At 40.8% G+C, this 18778-nt stretch overlaps 2 protein-coding genes across 3 annotated transcripts in view; one reads left to right on the top strand and one right to left on the bottom strand.

The window, feature by feature from the left end:
* Positions 1 to 9007, bottom strand: part of LOC124161835 (zinc finger protein ztf-16) — a 37337-nt gene extending 28330 nt beyond the window's left edge. The window contains exons 1-2 of one of the 2 annotated variants that reach the window (XM_046538041.1): positions 8838 to 9007; positions 6848 to 7282 (exon numbers count right to left, since the gene is read on the bottom strand). In XM_046538041.1, coding sequence (XP_046393997.1) covers positions 6848 to 7172 — 325 coding nt within the window. In that variant the 5' untranslated portion in view covers positions 7173 to 7282; positions 8838 to 9007. The remainder of the gene's footprint in view (positions 1 to 6847; positions 7283 to 8837) is intronic. The other variant, XM_046538042.1, reaches the window with a different exon arrangement.
* Positions 9008 to 9146: 139 nt separating this feature from the next.
* On the top strand, positions 9147 to 17726 carry LOC124161837. The gene is made up of 6 exons (XM_046538043.1): positions 9147 to 9785; positions 9876 to 10033; positions 10273 to 10463; positions 11735 to 11870; positions 15094 to 15226; positions 17209 to 17726. The coding sequence occupies exons 1-6, from the start codon at positions 9368 to 9370 to the stop codon at positions 17298 to 17300; spliced, it is 1128 nt and encodes a 375-aa protein (XP_046393999.1). The 5' UTR covers positions 9147 to 9367; the 3' UTR covers positions 17301 to 17726.
* Positions 17727 to 18778: the final 1052 nt, after the last annotated feature.

The following is an 18778-nucleotide window of genomic DNA, read 5'->3' as shown; positions in this document are numbered from 1 at the left end:
ATGGATAATAATTTACCCTTCGGAGGAAAAATCTTTCTCTGTTCTGGCGATTTCAGGCAAATAGCACCAGTCGTTAAAAACGCGCGGACGCCAGCCGATATTTCGTGTGTTTCCCTGCGCTCATCGCCTATGTGGAGCCTCTTCAAGATTTTTTCGTTGACTACGCCGCAGCGAACTGGTCAACGCCAGGATTATTCGGACTTCCTCCTCCAAGTAGGCAACGGCACAATAGACTCTATTTCCTTCGGCGAGGGACGCCTACGGGAGGCGCTGATACCGCTTCGAGGGCTAAGAATTGTGACATCCTTGAGGCAGTTGATTGAGGATATATTTCCACCCTGCGTACTGAGCCAACCCGAGCTCTGCGCAAAACGAGCTATCCTCTCCACGTTAAATTCAAATGTTAAGGAAATCAACGATTCGGTGCTCGATTCCTCCGACGGACGCCTCCATGAGCTTAGAAGCGCCGATAGTGTGTGCAAGGAAAACGACGACGACGGACTCGACGTGGACATTCAACTTTTGCATCATGCTACAGGAAATGGCATCCCAGATCACGTTTTGCGCCTCAAGATTGGTTCCGTGTGCCTGATTATGAGGAACTTAAACATTGGAGACGGACTAGTGAATGGGACTAAAGTCATCGTGACCGCCATCAGCAATCGCCTGATAACAGTGAAAATTCCCGGGAAGACACACCGCATTGGCATACCCCGGATTACATTCCGTTTCCCATTCACAGAAGGATCACCTCTTATGGTTCTTAGACGCCAGTTTCCGTTGGCCTTAGCATATTCAATGACAGGCCATAAGAGCCAAGGCCAGACAATAGAGTACGTTGGCGTCGACCTCAGGACGGACTGCTTTACACACGGTCAGCTCTACGTCTTACTGAGCCGTGTACGAAGACCGGAAGACATAGTCCTTCTTGTTCCGCAAAATAAAGTCGTCGACGGTATAGCATATGCGAAGAATGTCGTGTTTGACGAGCTGCTTCTCTGAGGAATTCATCCTTCGTATGCATTCTTACCATCATGGAAACACCATTCGTGCCTTCCATCGTCATCGTTGGATATCATAGGGAGACCCAATAGGACGCTGTTAAACGGCTGGTCTCCGGGGGTGGGTAGAGTAGGAGGGAGAAGGCACCACGGGTGTTTCCACCACAGAGAGAGTCGGAGATACGAAGACCGACGAAGAACTGAAGCCACCATTTAGAAGACCATCATTACAAGCTCCTCAAGAAGACTGCTGCAAACAAGGATCTCCATCGTCCGTGAAATTACAGTGGAGTAGGGTGTGTGATGTCCCTTGCGTGCCTTCCATCGTCATCGTTAGATATCATAGGGAGACCCAATAGGACGCTGTTAAACGGCTGGTCTCCGGGGGTGGGTAGTGGGAGGGAGAAGGCACCACGGGTGTTTCCACCGCAGAGAGAGTCGGAGATACGAAGACCGACGAAGAAGTGAAGCCACCATTACGAAGACCATCATTACAAGCTTCTCAAGAAGACTGCTGCAAACAAGGATCTCCATCGTCCGTGAAATTACAGTGGAGTAGGGTGTGTGATGTCCCTTGCGTGCCTTCCATCGTCATCGTTAGATATCATAGGGAGACCCAATAGGACGCTGTTAAACGGCTGGTCTCCGGGGGTGGGTAGTGGGAGGGAGAAGGCACCACGGGTGTTTCCACCGCAGAGAGAGTCGGAGATACGAAGACCGACGAAGAAGTGAAGCCACCATTACGAAGACCATCATTACAAGCTTCTCAAGAAGACTGCTGCAAACAAGGATCTCCATCGTCCGTGAAATTACAGTGGAGTAGGGTGTGTGATGTCCCTTGCGTGCCTTCCATCGTCATCGTTAGATATCATAGGGAGACCCAATAGGACGCTGTTAAACGGCTGGTCTCCGGGGGTGGGTAGAGTAGGAGGGAGAAGGCACCACGGGTGTTTCCACCACAGAGAGAGTCGGAGATACGAAGACCGACGAAGAACTGAAGCCACCATTTAGAAGACCATCATTACAAGCTCCTCAAGTAAACTGCTGCAAACAAGGATCTCCATCGTCCGTGAAATTACAGTGGAGTAGGGTGTGTGATGTCCCTTGCGTGCCTTCCATCGTCATCGTTAGATATCATAGGGAGACCCAATAGGACGCTGTTAAACGGCTGGTCTCCGGGGGTGGGTAGAGTAGGAGGGAGAAGGCACCACGGGTGTTTCCACCACAGAGAGAGTCGGAGATACGAAGACCGACGAGGAACTGAAGCCACCATTTAGAAGACCATCATTACAAGCTCCTCAAGAAAACTGCTGCAAACAAGGATCTCCATCGTCCGTGAAATTACAGTGGAGTAGGGTGTGTGATGTCCCTTGCGTGCCTCTAACGTTGTCTGTAGATATCTTCGTCGGTAGATCGGCTGATCTCCGGTTTCGGCAGAATGTAGAGAGAAATACCACCAGGAACGACGAGGAAATGGACAAAAATTAAATTCCAGCGGCATTACCCCCACACGTACATACTGCGTTATACAGACCCCGTTGTAGGTACACGGAAACGAAATAGGGTACTGAAAAATGAGAAAAACCAAAAAAATTAAAAAAAATGAAAAATATAAAAAATTAGTTAATAGTTAGCCTAAATGCATGTTATTTTAGGAGCTGGTTCCCGTAGAATTACCTAGTTTAATTCACTAAAAAACTAAAAATACAAAAAAATGAAAAAATTTAAAATACAAAAATAAATATTAGTGAAATCAGTATCATAAATGCACGTTTATATATATCTTGCATTTATTGCTTCTTTTATCATATAGTTCCTCCTTGTTCTTCATTCTGCATGCTTTCATTCAATGTATGTTGTTATTGTTTCTATCGTAGAGCGATAAAAAAAGTTACAAAATAAAGGTAATGGAATACGTATTTTTTATATCTGCATGACTATACACTCTATGCATTTATACTTACGCATGTTTAGAGCCTGATGCACTTAATTGATTGAACTTTTTCCTTTACAATTTAGCATAACTCAAGGAAAAACATTTTCTTACATTTGTTATTTCCATGTTTTTGTTATCTTAGAATTTACTACGAATCGCCACTGTATGCTTTCACTGCATGTAACCCGTGTGCATGTGTTTAGTATAGATCGAGACAAAAGGAAAAACCTCAAAAAATAAAAAATATTTGAATGCACATGTACGTAATTTTAATTGCATTATAAGATGCGCCTCGCATATATTAATACTTAATTATCACGATGCATATTTTTCAATCTTTTAATTTTTAACGGCATCTATCTGTTTTCATATAAACAGTAGTTTAGAGTCGTTGTAGTGCATGCCCTCCTCAAATCCTAACTGCAGCCTCAACGTGGCGAGGGGGTGGCAACAATCGAAAGCCATTTGCAAAATTTTAAAAGCGCGAGCTCCTTTGGACACAAGCCCGTGGAACTTGGATTCCGCCGTGTTAGAAAGGTGAATAATTACAAAAACACTTTACAGTACAGATTGTCTTCCTCTTCACCAATGGCTATCTCAACTTGTATATGCATTCCAATGTTACCTTAAAATTATTATGGCTTTCGATTGGCAAATGCAGTGGGTGATCAAAGAGTCTAGGTACGCTGAAAAATCTATCAGAGACGTTTCAATTTCATTTTTATCCATCATATAAGAAGACCACCTACCATACCCAGCGAAAAAGCGGAACGTGGAAATTTTTATTTTCTCTCACAAAAGAATTAGACGGCGAAGCCGGCTGCGGGGGTTCTATTTATACTTTCTTACCGATTCCCACATCATTTTCTTCTCCGCCGTCGAAAAAGAACAATTTCGCGCCGCCAAAAGTTACTAACGTTAAACAAACCATTTGCTGTTGAGTCTCAAAGTTTTCACCTCTATCGGCGGGGGGGTCCCCTAATCAGGAGACTCCTAGGGGACATTCATTAATTTCTATGTTGAAGATTCCCCTAGGAGTCCCTCGTTAAGGATTCGCCTAGGCGACTCTCAGGAGAACGACTATCAATACGGCCCTAAGATATCATTTCCTCGAAATGCAGCCGGTCAAACTCAATCACATTTCAATAGAAACGAACTTGGGAAAAATAACATTAACTGGGAAAGAAATTTGAAAACACACACATCCCCCCTAAAATAAAAATTTTCCTGAAAGGCACCTACCGTCCTTGACAATGGTCGATGAAAATCAAAGCCCTTCCCAGGAGTATCCTTGGGGGCAACACCCTTCCACCTGGCCCGCCCTGGGAATTTCGGTAGCGGCTGCAGCGGACTTAACTTATTCCCGCTGGCCGGCGGCCTCATCAACTTAGTGGACAGAGCTTCGACAAACGGCGAAACACTGTCCACTAAGTCAGGAATTGACAAGTGTGCCGCGGCTCAGCCGAGGGACAGTTTTTTCCCGACGGCTGCGGAGGGCGTTACCCTTCCCCAGTCATTAGGGGTCATAGTACTCGCAAAAGAATTGTTTGAACACCCACAACATCAGACGGCGACACCGGATCCGAATTTGGGGTTAAGGATACGAAAGACGACAAAAAGTATTTTGATAACGCCCTCTACAATTGTCTTATCATTTCGCATGCTTACCTCGTTTTTCGTTATGTTCCTAGGGTTACCACATTCGGAATCATAAAATACTCGCATAAACATTCTTCGAACACCCACAAACTTAGACGGCGAAGCCGGATCCGGGGTTTCTAAGGGGCGGAGCCCCTTAGCGAGCGCGCGCAGCGCAGCGAGTAGTGATATGTATATGAATATGTGTTGTTGGGCTGACTCTCAATATAGGTAGCAACACAAAACTTCAATAAACGATAGTCCCAAATTCATTAGAGCACTTCATATTCTGTGTGTAAATGGCTGGTGTTCTAACACCCCCTGCCACACGCCTTTTATGCGGCATATGAATACTATGGCTCACGAACTATCCTTTCAACTTTAGCAAATGCCTAACCCCCCCAATTCCTGCCCTTACTTTACACACTGCCGAAAAGATCCTAGTTGAACCTTTCCCATATAATGCCAAGCCCCTTCATCAGTTATTCAATGGCCACCTTTTAACTCAGCAATTATTCAGAGTCACTCATCTGACCAGCAACCCACTCATTCATTTCCACTCACTCAGTTCATTCATAGATGTTAGTCACATTGCAGTGGAAAGTGGAATTTGCCAGACTGACAATGTCACCTAAGTACTTTGCTATCCATTCTTGCCATCGCCCACAGTTCTTGCTCTTTCCATAACATGGATAATATGAATATTAATGGTTAATTTAGATGCAGAAATGAAAACCTTGACATTTCTTCAATGACTTCATTCTACCATGATTTCAAGAAAAATGAACTCTGTATTAAAGTTTTCATTATTAGCACAAGATTATTCATTTTCCAACACCAAGGCCAAGAAACAACACAGAATCTAGACTCAAGTTCGGTCTTGCATTAGAGCGTGGTCATAACCCAAAATTAGGTGGATATTAACAAGAGGGAGAGCCAGCAGAGAGAATGGAGCAATGATGCCATTGGACAAGGTCCACACTGACCTATGGAGCCATATAGAACTACTAGGAACGAAGGATGGTTGCATTACACCAACTTTATGATTGAATAGCTCAGTTAAAAGTTCCTGGCACCTAATAGGAGGGAAAAGACAGGAAAGTGACTGCAGGTTAGGTTTTTTGGAGGGGAAGACACCCTTGGCTCTAATCCATACGAGGAATGCATTATCATTAGGGTGGCCAGCCCAAGAGGGATACAGTGAACTACTAATTATCCGTTGTCGATTATCCAGGCATGAGTTTCACTCTCCTTCAATATTTTCCGCAATCTTCACAGTGTGAAAAATCAGATGCAGAAACACCTGGAAAATCATATTTTAATTCAAAGGCAAACCAAGCATATGTTTTACATATTAATTCCCTTCGAAAAACGTAAATTTTTTCTTTGCTTGCTGACAAGAAAAGTTTTAGTTCACTAGTACATCTGATCTCATAATACAGAAGACAATGAGCAGCAGAAAAATAATCTCGACTAATTATAGATTTCTTCAATAACAAGCTCTCATTCTGCTGTGGTCTTGAGTTCGAAGATGAGAAGCTCGTTATTTTGCTGTCTCATATAATGCATTCCATCGTTCTGCTGTTGATTAAATAGCCTTGTATTATTTTTTTGTAGTTACTACATTTTATTAAAATATCTTCTGCATTTCTCACTGGTACCCCAGGAAGAAGGATAGCACTAAAGAGGGTTAATGAAACTTTGTAGTTTCCATCCTTTCCTGTAGCAACAAAACAGAGCACATTTTTTCTAGGATTTCTCCACTTGCTAATTTTTCACAAACGTTTGAGGTTGGGGTGAAACTACAGTTTTTCAAAAAATGAATCATTAAAATCGTAATTTGAAAACACAGCAGTTTAATCTGATGTTCAAATGCTTGTGAAAAATAAACAAGAGGAGATAGCCAAGAAAAAATTTACACAACTTAATGACGAAATGAAAGGATGAAAAATAAAAATTTCTGTCACAATGTGTTGATCCGGGCACAAGGAAAGCAAATGCCACTTGGTAGGCAAGGAGTGCAAGTGTTCTCAATGGAATCCCTAATTAGACTGGTTTCTTTCGCCCACACCCCTTTTCACCAGCAGTTCCTCAAGATAGACTCACAACAAACGAAAGTAGGTTTTCAAGCAGGTGCCACAAACTTATAACAGAACTCTAGTGCCATGCAAGGGGTAAGGATTATACTTTCTGAGGAGGAATAAGATAGAAAAGAACCAGATAGAGCATTAGAACAGTGTAGCAGTATCATGGACACCCGAATGATACTAACCACTGCTGGAACTATTAGAGGGAAAGCAGGTATCCCCTTGCAGACCGCCTTGGCTCCTCGACTCACCATCACCAGCCGCTGAGGGGCCCTCCCTCGGGCTCCTGTAGCCTCCCTCCCCCACCTGGCCTCCTTCCGCCTCGTTCTCTTCCTCTTCCTCCTCCCCGTCCTCCTCCTCCTCCTCTTCAATCTCACCCCTCTCGCGTGCTTGCGGCCGTGGCCGGGACCCCGAGTCGGCTTCAACCTCGCCGTCACTTCCTCTTCCAGACGTGCCTTCGGGCTCAGTCATGTCTGCCTCCTCCTTGCCCTCAGCTGCCCCACACCCCATCGATGCCAGGAAAGCAGAGGTTGCTGGCCATCAGGGGGTGTCAGTCAGTTCAACATTCTGCGGAGCATACGGAAGAAGTGGACTTGTACTCCATTGTGTCAAGGAGTACTCTGTTGAGAAAAAGGTGAAGTGAAACTATTAGCAGCATTACTTACCATGCAAAATACAGTATTTTAAAAGTAAAACAAATGCAATTTAATGAACGTATCAGAGCCAAATCACATAGGTGAGGGCTAAAATCTGTGGTAGGAATCTTCGAAGCACCTTAAAGGCCGTTTCACACGGGGCACGGAATTGCACAGGTTAGAGCTGCATTAATTTCTAAAATGGCGTGGAATTGCACAAATGTATGAACGAAATTAGAACAGGGGCTATTTTGCCGTCTCGCATCCACGCACTCTCGCATGTGTTCTAGCAATTCACCACTTTACACGCCACAATTTTGATTGTGCCTTCGCACGTACGTCAGATTGTGCAATTCCGTGTACCATGTAAAATGGCCTTAACAGTCTGACAAGACAAGGGCATAGGCAGCTAAGGCAGAACTAAGATTGTGTTACAACTATTAAATGTCTTACTGGTTGGCAAAAGAGAAGAATGATTAGCAAGACCTATTTGACCACATTTTAACTTAGATTTACTACAGTAAGCATTTTACTTGATTACTGAATAAACAGTATTTCATTCAAGTGCCTTGAACTGACAAATGAACATAGCTTCAGCATGGCAACACCATTTATGTCTGTCAGGCCACACGCATAGCACAAAATGGCAAAAAAATGCACATTAGGTCAGAACATCCTCAGCCATTACACTTGATAACTAAACCAAAACTCATTGGAGCATCAAAAGGACAGTCATAATATCCAAATCATGCCTGTGTATCTTTCAATATTTTTGAAAACTCGATTAAAATATAAGCACTCAAACAGAGCAATACACCTCAACACTTTTCGTTGTTTCATAGAGCACAAATAAAAATAATGTTGACATGAAAAAATTCCACAGGATAACATTTAATGCTTCAGGTAACTTTTATTTAAAAGTGGCCATCAATTTTACCATCAAAAAATTGTGTTGACATAAATGAAAATTAATTAATAAAAGTATTATTGCAGACAAGAGGAGATATGAATGAATATATTACACAACATTATAATCCGTCAAATCAAAACTATGACAGTTCATGCTTAACAACATACCATGAATTGGGATTACCGTGGATTTTGTTAATCCATTACCTGTACGAACAGGCGTAAGGAACAAAATATGTTCAAATACAAGTCCATATTATTCATTAATTGGTCATTTCATTCGGATTATAAATGACATCCCTAAAATGCAAACTCTTAATACCAAGGGATCCTGATACCAATCAATATTTACCTAATTCGAAGTAAAAGGATGCTCTGAACAAACTCTCAACATTATGGTTTCATTCGAAGGGAAAGCGTCAGAAAAATAATTAAATGATTATGTGTATGGAGATAAATTTGAAATAAAGGCTTACTGCGATATAAACAAATCTGTAACTGTTTGTTTACAGCCTACATTCTCGCGTTCATACGCCGTAGCCAATGTTTACATTAATTCCTCAGGGCTAAGACTCGTGGCGAGTAATGACGATTACGGAATGAAGGAGAAAATTTGAAAGGTATTACTTACATCAATGAAAGCTAATGAACTTTCAGCCAAAATAGACGCCCGTTACATTGAAAACTGTTACTACTCTACTACTTTCTACCCGGTGACCTACCGGAAGTAGGAAATGCTTGGCGATTTGTAGTTCAAATTAGTGCAGTTTTGTGCTTTTTTCTCATATTTTGTGAATATATGACGGTGAACGATATGATAAAATTAATTTATATGCAAAATTATAATTACAATATGTTTTTATTTCTAATGAACTGATTCCGTTCTATTTTGAGTTTGGTAATCAACAGACGTGGGTCATGTGGACTATTTTGTGTTCGATCTGGAAATACAAATAAACAAGTTGGGGTCACGTACTACATATGTAATCTTATTCAGAAGCTAGGGACGGATGACATTATTCAGTGACTGAGTCGAATTAATAATACCTGCCTCATGCCGGTGCGTTAGGTATTGTTCGGGTGGAGATTTACCGCCGAGGTAATCGAAGATTTTATCAGTAATATGAAATTAAGAACTTAAGTTCTATCCATCGCAAAATCATGAGTTTAGACGAGAAAATCTCTAGAAGAACCCTTACCACTAAGGAGTTTGAGGAAGATGTGCAGGCATTGAGATCCAGAGGAGAAGACTGGAACTTAACCGACGTCCAAATCAATGAAATCATTGAAGAATCACTTCGAATTTTGGAAAATGAGGCAAATGCAAGTGTGGATTCTACTTCACGGACTTGTCGATTCATTCGACGATTTACATCGTTGTTCATGTCATTTTGGATGCATATTTTTAACCTCTTGTGGTGGGCTTTCATAACAGCCAGTATATTGTACTGCGTTCTCGCATGCCACAATCCTACTCAGAAGTTAGTCACTCGGCACATTCAGGATTATATATATCCCTTTATGCGCACATTTAGGCTGGTAACCTTGCCTCTTTTAAAGGTTTATCCATCTCTTGTTGGTAAGAAGCTGAAAATGATTGTGGAACTTGGATTGTGGATTCTTGTCCTTGCCTAGTCATTAATTTTATTTATTTAATCATTAATTTAAGATTGGCACGAGGAACAGTGCCTCGTGAAGAACCCTTTCTACAAAGTGCAGGATCTGGATTGCTGGCCCTGCGAGCAGGTTAGAAGTGTACTAGATTTGTCTGGTTTGAAGAACTTCACTGAGTACTACCACCATAGTGGAATCCCCTTCGTAGTGAAGGTAATAATTAATTATAATGTGCATTCGAAGCACTCAGTATTGCTACTTAAGTACTGCTATTCTAAGAATTACTGGTTAGTAATTTTGCATCTTTCAGCTACAATTGAGCCAGTTGCCTCTTTTTAAGTAAATATTGCTTTCCGAATCTCACATAATGTGAAGTAAATAACTTCGTCACTAAACTTAGCTCGTTTCACTTTTGCTTTAGCACTTACCTCACAATTGTTTTCCTCCCATAGGATGCTGTGGACACGGAATGTAGTCTTGAAACCCTTCAAGGACTTTTCATGGAGAATCGAGATGTTTTCCTCAGGGATGCTCCTAGCATATACTCATCATTACCATGGCTGAATGACCTTGTTTCTCTTTTGGACCCCAGCAGTGTTGATGCATTTAATGTATCTCAGTATCCAGAAATGCACGTTACATGGTAAAGGCCCCTTTGCAGTGGTTAGATGTATTCTAAGACAAGTCCCCAGTATTAGTGGTGGTTCTTTGTGCACTGTAAGTCTTAATTGAGTCAAAATAGCATACACTAAATTTGGTCTGGTCCTGGCCTGATCACCTAGTAGTGCCTATTATTATTTTTATGTCTTGCTAAATGTTTCAAACAAAAAAATGCTTCCTCTAATACCCTGTCACTTCCATGAGGCTCAGACGACCTCAGGCCATCGATTGACTAAACTTCATTTTTAATTGCAGCTATATCATAATCTTCAACTTAGTAAGCATCAAAAATGTATGTCCAACATATTTTTTTAAGTCTTAGAATTGCAAAAATCAGCCAAACTGTCAAAGAAAGGTGAAGAAGGATATGTTTTGTATGACATTAAGTGATTGATTTGAAAATGGACTCAAGTTTGTCCTCCTTTGTATGTGCTAAATTATATTAGAACAAAGCTGCCCTCTGCGGTGGAAAAAGTTTTTTATCTCACTAACTTAGCAAACAATTTTTTTTTTTATTTTGACGTATATCTGATAGCCACTTATTTGAACACTCATTATCCCTGAGGCATATTGCTTACCACTGAGGTGATGTCGCAAGTAATAGCATCCCTCCCCGTACACAAAACGACTTTAATCTGCCCCTGGTTGCCCTATACTTTTACATGTAAATTTTGTCTGTACCCCAGATAACATAATCATTTCATAACTTTGTTTAATCTGTGTTACTTATATTATGGTATTACTACATTTGTACCATAATTGATCCAAGTGGGAGATTTTGAAGGGATAGAGAATTATGGTCAGGAGGGAAGGGGCAGTAATGAATTTTTGTGCATGACTGGATGATTATGATCTGGATCTTCAGCTTTTATTCTTTGGATGTAAGCACCATTTTTAGGGTGCCAGATCAGTGGAAATGAAATAAATTTCAATCTTATGAATAACTTAATTACAGCACTATTCAGTTATCTAGGCAGTAGAAAAAGATGGATGGCTTGCTTCCATTTTGCCTCATTCTGGAGGAGAAAAATTGGAATTGGACCCTTGATAACACAGTGCTTGGAAAACTCTTTCAAATAAACAATATCAGTTGTAAATTTTGTTACATTTCTCTCATTTCTTGAAATTATCGTTTGAATGCCAGTATCCTCATCTGGTTCTACTCTCATTCTTGTTTTGTGGGACATCAATATTTTTTAATTATTTTTTATTTGATGCTTGCTAATTTTCACACATTTATCCATACTCTTGCAGGAAAATCAACCGAATAGCACCAGCAAGGGTTTTGCGTGAAGCTTTTCCAAGGCCATATTTTGTTCCAAATGGCACTGAAGTTGCTATCCAAAGATTTGTTTTCTTCAATGGTGCTGAATCACCAGCTCATATACTGGTAAGATAAAAGTACCTAGTTACCCATGATACACAAGGAGTAATTGGGTGAAGCGATGAGTGTTCATGTAATCTAAATTTAGTCATGCATATGAGTGCATTCACATGTCTAAGTATTTTTACAATATAATTTAGCTGAATTGTGAAATTACTAAGGAAAGCCTGAATAAAGTTTAGTTATTTAAAATTGATAATCTGCTCTAAAATTTCAGGATAGAATCAAATGAGCTCAGTCTATGTTAATAATTGTATGGTGTGACTGGTTAAGATAACGTGTCATTTTTTCCCTTGCACTTGATTAAATAAGTATGTAGTGTAAACTACTTGAAACTTGATTTTATGTTTGCCCGGCAAATAATGTCCAGGGTAAACTTTTCTCGGGATTCCCACCGGGTTAATGTTTTTATAACGGCCAACGTTTCAAGTACCGTCTCGGCACTCATCTTCAGGGCTGAATATTGATTTATTTAATGTTCAGCCCTGAAGATGAGTGCCGAGAGGGTACTTGAAACATTGGCCGTTATGAAAACATTAAACCGGTGGGAATCCCGAGAAAAGTTTACCCATACTTGAAACTTACGTGATTTAATATTGAAATCACTCAATTTACATTATAAATGGTGAGAAGCAGTGTTCTTTCCTCATGCGTCATCCACATGTTTGAGCTGTTTTGCTTGCTCTAACTTGCGTGGATTTTCATTATATTTGTCATTCCAAATGTTTTACGCCGGGGGATTGGGGATGTGTTATGGGAAACATAACAATCTTATTATGTATATTAGACCGACGCTTTATAATATAAATTGTTCGGGATAACTGAGTGTAAAGTTAATTTCATTGTTTGTTGAGTTATTATTATTTTTGGATGAGGAATCAGTTGAAAGAGCATCGGAGCATATAAATGTTGCTATTTAAAAAAAATGCTGAATACTGTATAAGCTTGTGTAAGAGGCGCACCCCTATTTTGAGGATCGAAGCTATAAAGAAAAAAAAATTGCGACTTTTTTTATCCTATCGTGCGGTGTTGCAGACATATGCCTGGAATTTCGACAGTTATCGAAATGTCCTCTTTCAGTACTATTTGAAAAAGGAAATTTTGATAACTGCGGCGGCATAAGAGGGAGTAGAAAGAGTTCCGATCCTCTCTTTGCATACGCCATCGCTCTACGTTGCTTGTCCTACTCACGAACAATTTTGTTTAAAAGCTCTCGCAGGAGTATTGCAATAGAATTGCAGCCGTGGAAAATTTTAAGGCAAAACACGACAGGCAAATGGCATGAGCTTTCCCAAGAGATTGAACAACAATCGGGGCAATCTCAGCGCCATAGGATAATAACCACGTCGTAGATTTAAGGCCCCTTGCACACACACCGATTTTGGATGGCCGGTAAAATATCGGCCGTCCACATTCCAATGGTGACCAATGGGAGAGCATTGGAGCTTGCACACGTACCGACCACACGCCGGCACCGGCAAAATGCCGGTTAGCTGCCGGCTATTGTCACTGTGGATCGCCGGCTCAAAAACTTAGCAACGTATCGTTTGACCGGTAAAAATCCGGCGTGTGTGCAAGCATCGCTTCGCCGGTAAAATATCGGCCCATATTTTACCGGCCGTCCAAAATCGGTGTGTGTGCAAGGGGCCTAACGGAACTACACTCGGCTCTCCATCAGCTAATGCCTCTGCCGTTTTTTTCCTTTCCGAGACTCCACAGGAAAATATCAAGTTACAGGGGAACAATGGAAACGTGTTTCATCCCTACCCCATTCCACCAACTGACCTTTTTCGGTCTACCAGGTTCAATTCCCCGAGTTTCTGGAGGTCAAATGCTACGTGAGTCACCTTCTGAGCTCGAAGATATCTCGATATCTTTCAGCAATTGTATGACACGCACGAGGTTCTAAAAAGAATTAGACCTAACGCGACGTGTATATCTTACAGCATTTAAGTTTTTTGAGCTCTAATTGATTGACACAAAGATTTATAGCTAAAATAAGGCTACTAATATTCAACATAGTCCAAACAGCACAATTTCGGAGGAAACAAGCGTAGCATAAGCGCATTCAAACAAGACGAGACGGACTGGAAACTCAGGCAACGCAAACTGCGTATATCACATTGCTGCGCCTTCGCCCCTTCGCTTTAAAGGCAACGACGTCACATGCAAGATCGGACGTGTTCTTCCCTTGCTCCTTCGCTCGTAGCTTTAAATACGGAGGGGAGGGAGCCCTCTTCCCCTCGACCCCTCCTTCAGCGCTCTTCACTTATAAGCATTTACGATTTCTTCTATCCACCATTAAGTCCAACAATGAGCACACTCGTTCGAATTTTTTCAACCGCAGGTTTTGACACCAATATTACTATATGCAGTATAAATGCCGCGGGATGCCCACTCGTGGCAATAAATTTAGCACGCGCTCCGGAGCGAATCACCCCGCGCGATCTTTTCAATGTTCACCTCTGGGGTACCGACGTGACGGCGCGATGCTTGCAAGAAATTCAAACAGGAGCATTTTAAAAATACGTCACTAAGGGAGAAACTCCCCTGCCTGCCGCTTGATTTTGACCCAGGGTTTCAGATGACTGACTCACGCTGAAAACCAAGGCCACTCAGTGCCCCTTGAACTTGCAACCGGTGAAGGGGGGGGGGGGGGGGGGGGGAGATAAGAAGTTTGTGTAAGAGGCGCACCCCCATTTTCGGCTGCAATATCTGGGAAAAAAGTGCGCCTCTTACACGCGCTTATACGGTAATTCAATAATTGATTACATATTGCTTGAGCGGAAATATAATGGATGAAATATGAAATTCTAAAAAGCTTGCGCAAAATCAACACTGATCTTTGGAAGTTGAGCCCATGCCCATTGTTAAGCAAGGATCTACTATAAACAATTAGATTAGATAGAAGAAGAGGTGAACTTGTGGTCCTTGATAAACTCTGTGATATGTGACCATGAAATAGTATATCTCCGATTATAGCTCCCCTCTGAATATAGTCGTCCCCCCTAATTTTGAGGCTTGGGTTTTGAGAAAATATTTAAAGAATATGTTTGAATATAGTCCCCCCTTTACTTTTACCTCGGGCAGTTTTGGAAAAAAGGGGGGACTGTATTCAGAAAAATATGGTAATTGTGGTGGTATAAAGTTTTTTAATAGCTCTGTAGTTGTGTGTGCTCTTCTGTGGTGCTTGAATTCTCTTCTCACTAGGATTATATCTGTGTTTCAGCCCATGAGTGACTTTGCTAACGTGTGGATTTTGGCTGCTGGTAGTGGAGAGCGTTTGATTTCCCTCTGGCCGGCATCACAGTGTTCACATGCTTGTTCACCGACATCTATAGTGCTGCAGCCTGGGCATATATGTAAGTTATTTCTTGATTTTTTGCTCTCACTTGGGGCTGCCGACGAACTGCTATAAAATTTCTATATCCTGTAATTACTTGAATTTATTCCCCTTGGTATTACAGCAGACTCCCGATTATCTGGCTGTGGTTTATCCAGGTTGCGGATTATCCGTACATGATTTTCACTCTCGCTGAATTTTTTCCGCGATCTTTTTAAAAAAAATCGGACCAAAAATCATCGGAATTACGGCATTAATGCTAGGACATACCGGGCTTATTAATTCCGTTAGATTTTCCTTCATAAAACGGAAGCGATCACGCCCTAGCTGCATTCATGGGAGGACCGTGTTCGTGTTTTCCAAGCCTTGCAGTGCGCGACCGTGCTGCTTGATCACGGATACACGTCGCGCAGCAGTTGCAACCTGGGCAACTTGTGCGAGACGCGACTACGTGGCGTGGTGCCTGACTGTGTAGTTTCCGACGTCGAGCAGTGGTTTTGAAGCATTCGTGCAAACCACTTTTCTGTGTCTGTGATCATAAAACCATGGATGTGTGGTTTTCGAAACAAGGCCTTAGATGAAGTATGAATAATACGAGTGCAACCATGTTATCGCCACTAATAAGGTTGCAAACTGGCGAAGAAAGCTCTCAAGGAGTCTGGGAAGCACTCTTAAATACAGTGGAACCTCGTTAAAGCGAGTACGGGATATAGCGACACCCCCGCTATTACGAGAGATAGCCGATGCACTGTCAATTGATCCTATAATAAGCGTGTTAAAAAATTCGTTTTTACGAGACCCTTTCGGCTTCGGCTCTCGCCATAGCGAGGGTTTCACCGCCGGAAGACTTTCATCAAGACTCCTTAACCTCTGTAACTGCTAGCGATCTGTTAGAAATGAAGTTAATGGAGTGCTCAGTCTCAAATTTATGTGGTAAACTGTCGTTCGATAAATATAATGATTGACGAAACAATGCTTTGCATGATTTTTATTCAGTGCGGCGCTTATAAATTGTTTGAATAGTTAGTTGTTATTTGAGTAAGGAAATTCAGTGATGCAAAAAAACATCGCCTTTCGTCTGGATTTATGCTTATGTTTATCGGATAGATGTTTATCTGTCGCCGCACCACTCCTGTTCCTGTATATCTGTTCGCAACAGGTATATTGGCTATTATTTGCTCCACCTCCGGTAAAGCGACAATTCGCTATAGCGAGTGTTTATTAGTGCACCATGGGGTGTCGTTATATCGAGGTTGCACTGTAATAGAATAACTGCATTAATAATAATATATTGTTTGTTTAATGTAAATTATGAACATTACCAGACATTTAAGTGAATGTTAGGATTATTCGTGTTTTCCAATTATTCGTGCCATCTCTCCCCATCATTATCCCGGATAATCAGGAGTGTACTGTCTGTTATAATATTTATATCCAGCTTTTGAAAATTTTACGTGGCTACCCCTTTACCATCTCTTGATTTTTTCGGCTTCGATTCTACTCGGCACCCTTATTTTTGCCTTACCAAATGGGTTAAATCAAGGTTTTAGTTTACATGGTAATATCAACCTTAGATGGCATATCCTTATACATATTGCAAATTTTCTTTTATTGTAATATCTTCTTGTTCTCACTAAAATTCAATCATGTAACTTTGGGAAATCTCTTGGTGTCATCTTTATTTTGATAGACCTCCAAATCACCGCCTTTGGTACTGAAAGTGTGGCCCTATACTACTAAACTACGTCTTTGAAATTAAATATTTAAGTCTCTTAATTGCTTGCCTTGCTTTTTTACTTAATCTCTGATTGGTCTTCTAAAGCATTGTTTAATCAAAGAGGAGATGGAAGAGATAGCTAGCACATGCAATATTCAGGGGAAATGAGGTCTTAAGAGTGCTACCATAACAGTGTCATATTTCCCCCTTAATGGAACATTTCATTTATTTGTAATTAATGAACTTATTTTTCCTTAACATCCTTGTGTTTACTCTGTTTCTAGTGTTCTACAATTGGCAGTTCTGGAGACCTAGAAGTTTACCAGTTCAAGGGGCCCAAGGAATATCTATTTTGTTCATGGGATCTTTTTATTGAACCTAAAATGGAAAAGACGTTGATATCCATTTTTATCTCCTTTTAAGCTTTTTTATTTCAAATTTCTGAACTTTTTATTTATATATTTATTTCTTTTTTTTATTCTAATCATAGACCGTGTAATTAAGTTTTATTAATTATTTGAAAGTCTTTGTCTCTCTGTGATGCATTTTCAATTCTTAGATATTTGCATATAAATCATGCATGAATAACAATTTTATTTTGCTTACAAGTATTCTGGCTGTTAAAAGTGTGTCGCACTGATCAGCTTATAATAGTCACATTTCATTTAAGTCTCAAAGTTTCATCTATGTTTCAAATTCACATCATATTATTGTAAAGTGAATTCCACCTCTCAGCACATTTGTACAAAGTATATTTTAGCATTGTAATCAAGCGACAATAAAGGATTTTGTGTGCACAGTATATTGTATGAAGCATCACTTATTCTCCTGCTAATACTATATAATATGCATTTTTCAAAAGAGAATTCTTGACCCAGTCTTTTGATGTGTCATTTAGAACTCTATTTTTCTGGAAAATGAGGATAAAATGTCGAATATTAAGAATTTTGGCTTTGGAAATACCAATTACCCATTTGTGGACACAACCCAGAATTTTCTGTTCTCAAGACAAGATCTTCAAGAATTAAGTTAAAGTAGAATCTTTTTTGAGATAGAGTACTTTTTAGCTTCTTGGGAACAAAATGGGAAAAATTAAGGACTATAGTTACATTGTTGCTTGCATATTGATTCCAGTGATAGCCTATAGTATGTACTGAAATAAGTCCCAATTTAGAGAATGCCAGAGGCAGAGCCTAGTCCTCGGGAAATTCAATCCCTTTCAGACCTCCAAGGTGTATGCTTCATAAGTTAGCTGTGTTGCCAAACGTCCGTTGCCTTAGTTCACATGTCGTGCCAAAATGATCTTTCTCTGGCTATTTTCTTTTCTAACCTTTACCCGCCTGAAGCAATAGGGTGGTTTCCTTCATCAAAGAAAACGAAAGGCATTGATTGCGATTCGTTACCCACCATTAGTGTATTCATAATACACAAATTATTTTGTTTTTGAAATACCGGTTTTGACGAATGGCAAGGGTCAAATTTTATCCTCATTTGAAAAAGGCCAGATTGGCGCCCATGCGATTCCACTCCACGTGACGTCACAGGGACCTAGTTTCTACACGAGAGGATAGGAGTTATACATCGTCTGAGGTTACCAATGCATGCATGAGGCACAGAGCTCAGGGAAACATGTCTTAATAATCACCTATTAAAACTGGCTTAGGTCGGAAAGTTTTCTTCGTTTGATAAGGTATTAATAAACCTTTTTTAAAGCCAAGCGCTACCAGCCAGCAAGGTACTCGGCTACCCGCTAGCATCCTGCGTCCTATCAGCGCTTAGAGCCTCGATCAAGGTCACCTCACAAGGTGGGAGGGGGAACCAGAAATGCGTCACACGGACTTTTTCCCATCATTC

This window comes from Ischnura elegans, chromosome 7 (assembly GCF_921293095.1).
Source record: "Ischnura elegans chromosome 7, ioIscEleg1.1, whole genome shotgun sequence".
In the NCBI taxonomy this organism is placed as follows: domain Eukaryota; kingdom Metazoa; phylum Arthropoda; class Insecta; order Odonata; family Coenagrionidae; genus Ischnura; species Ischnura elegans.
This window is presented reverse-complemented; position numbering and strand designations above follow the sequence as displayed.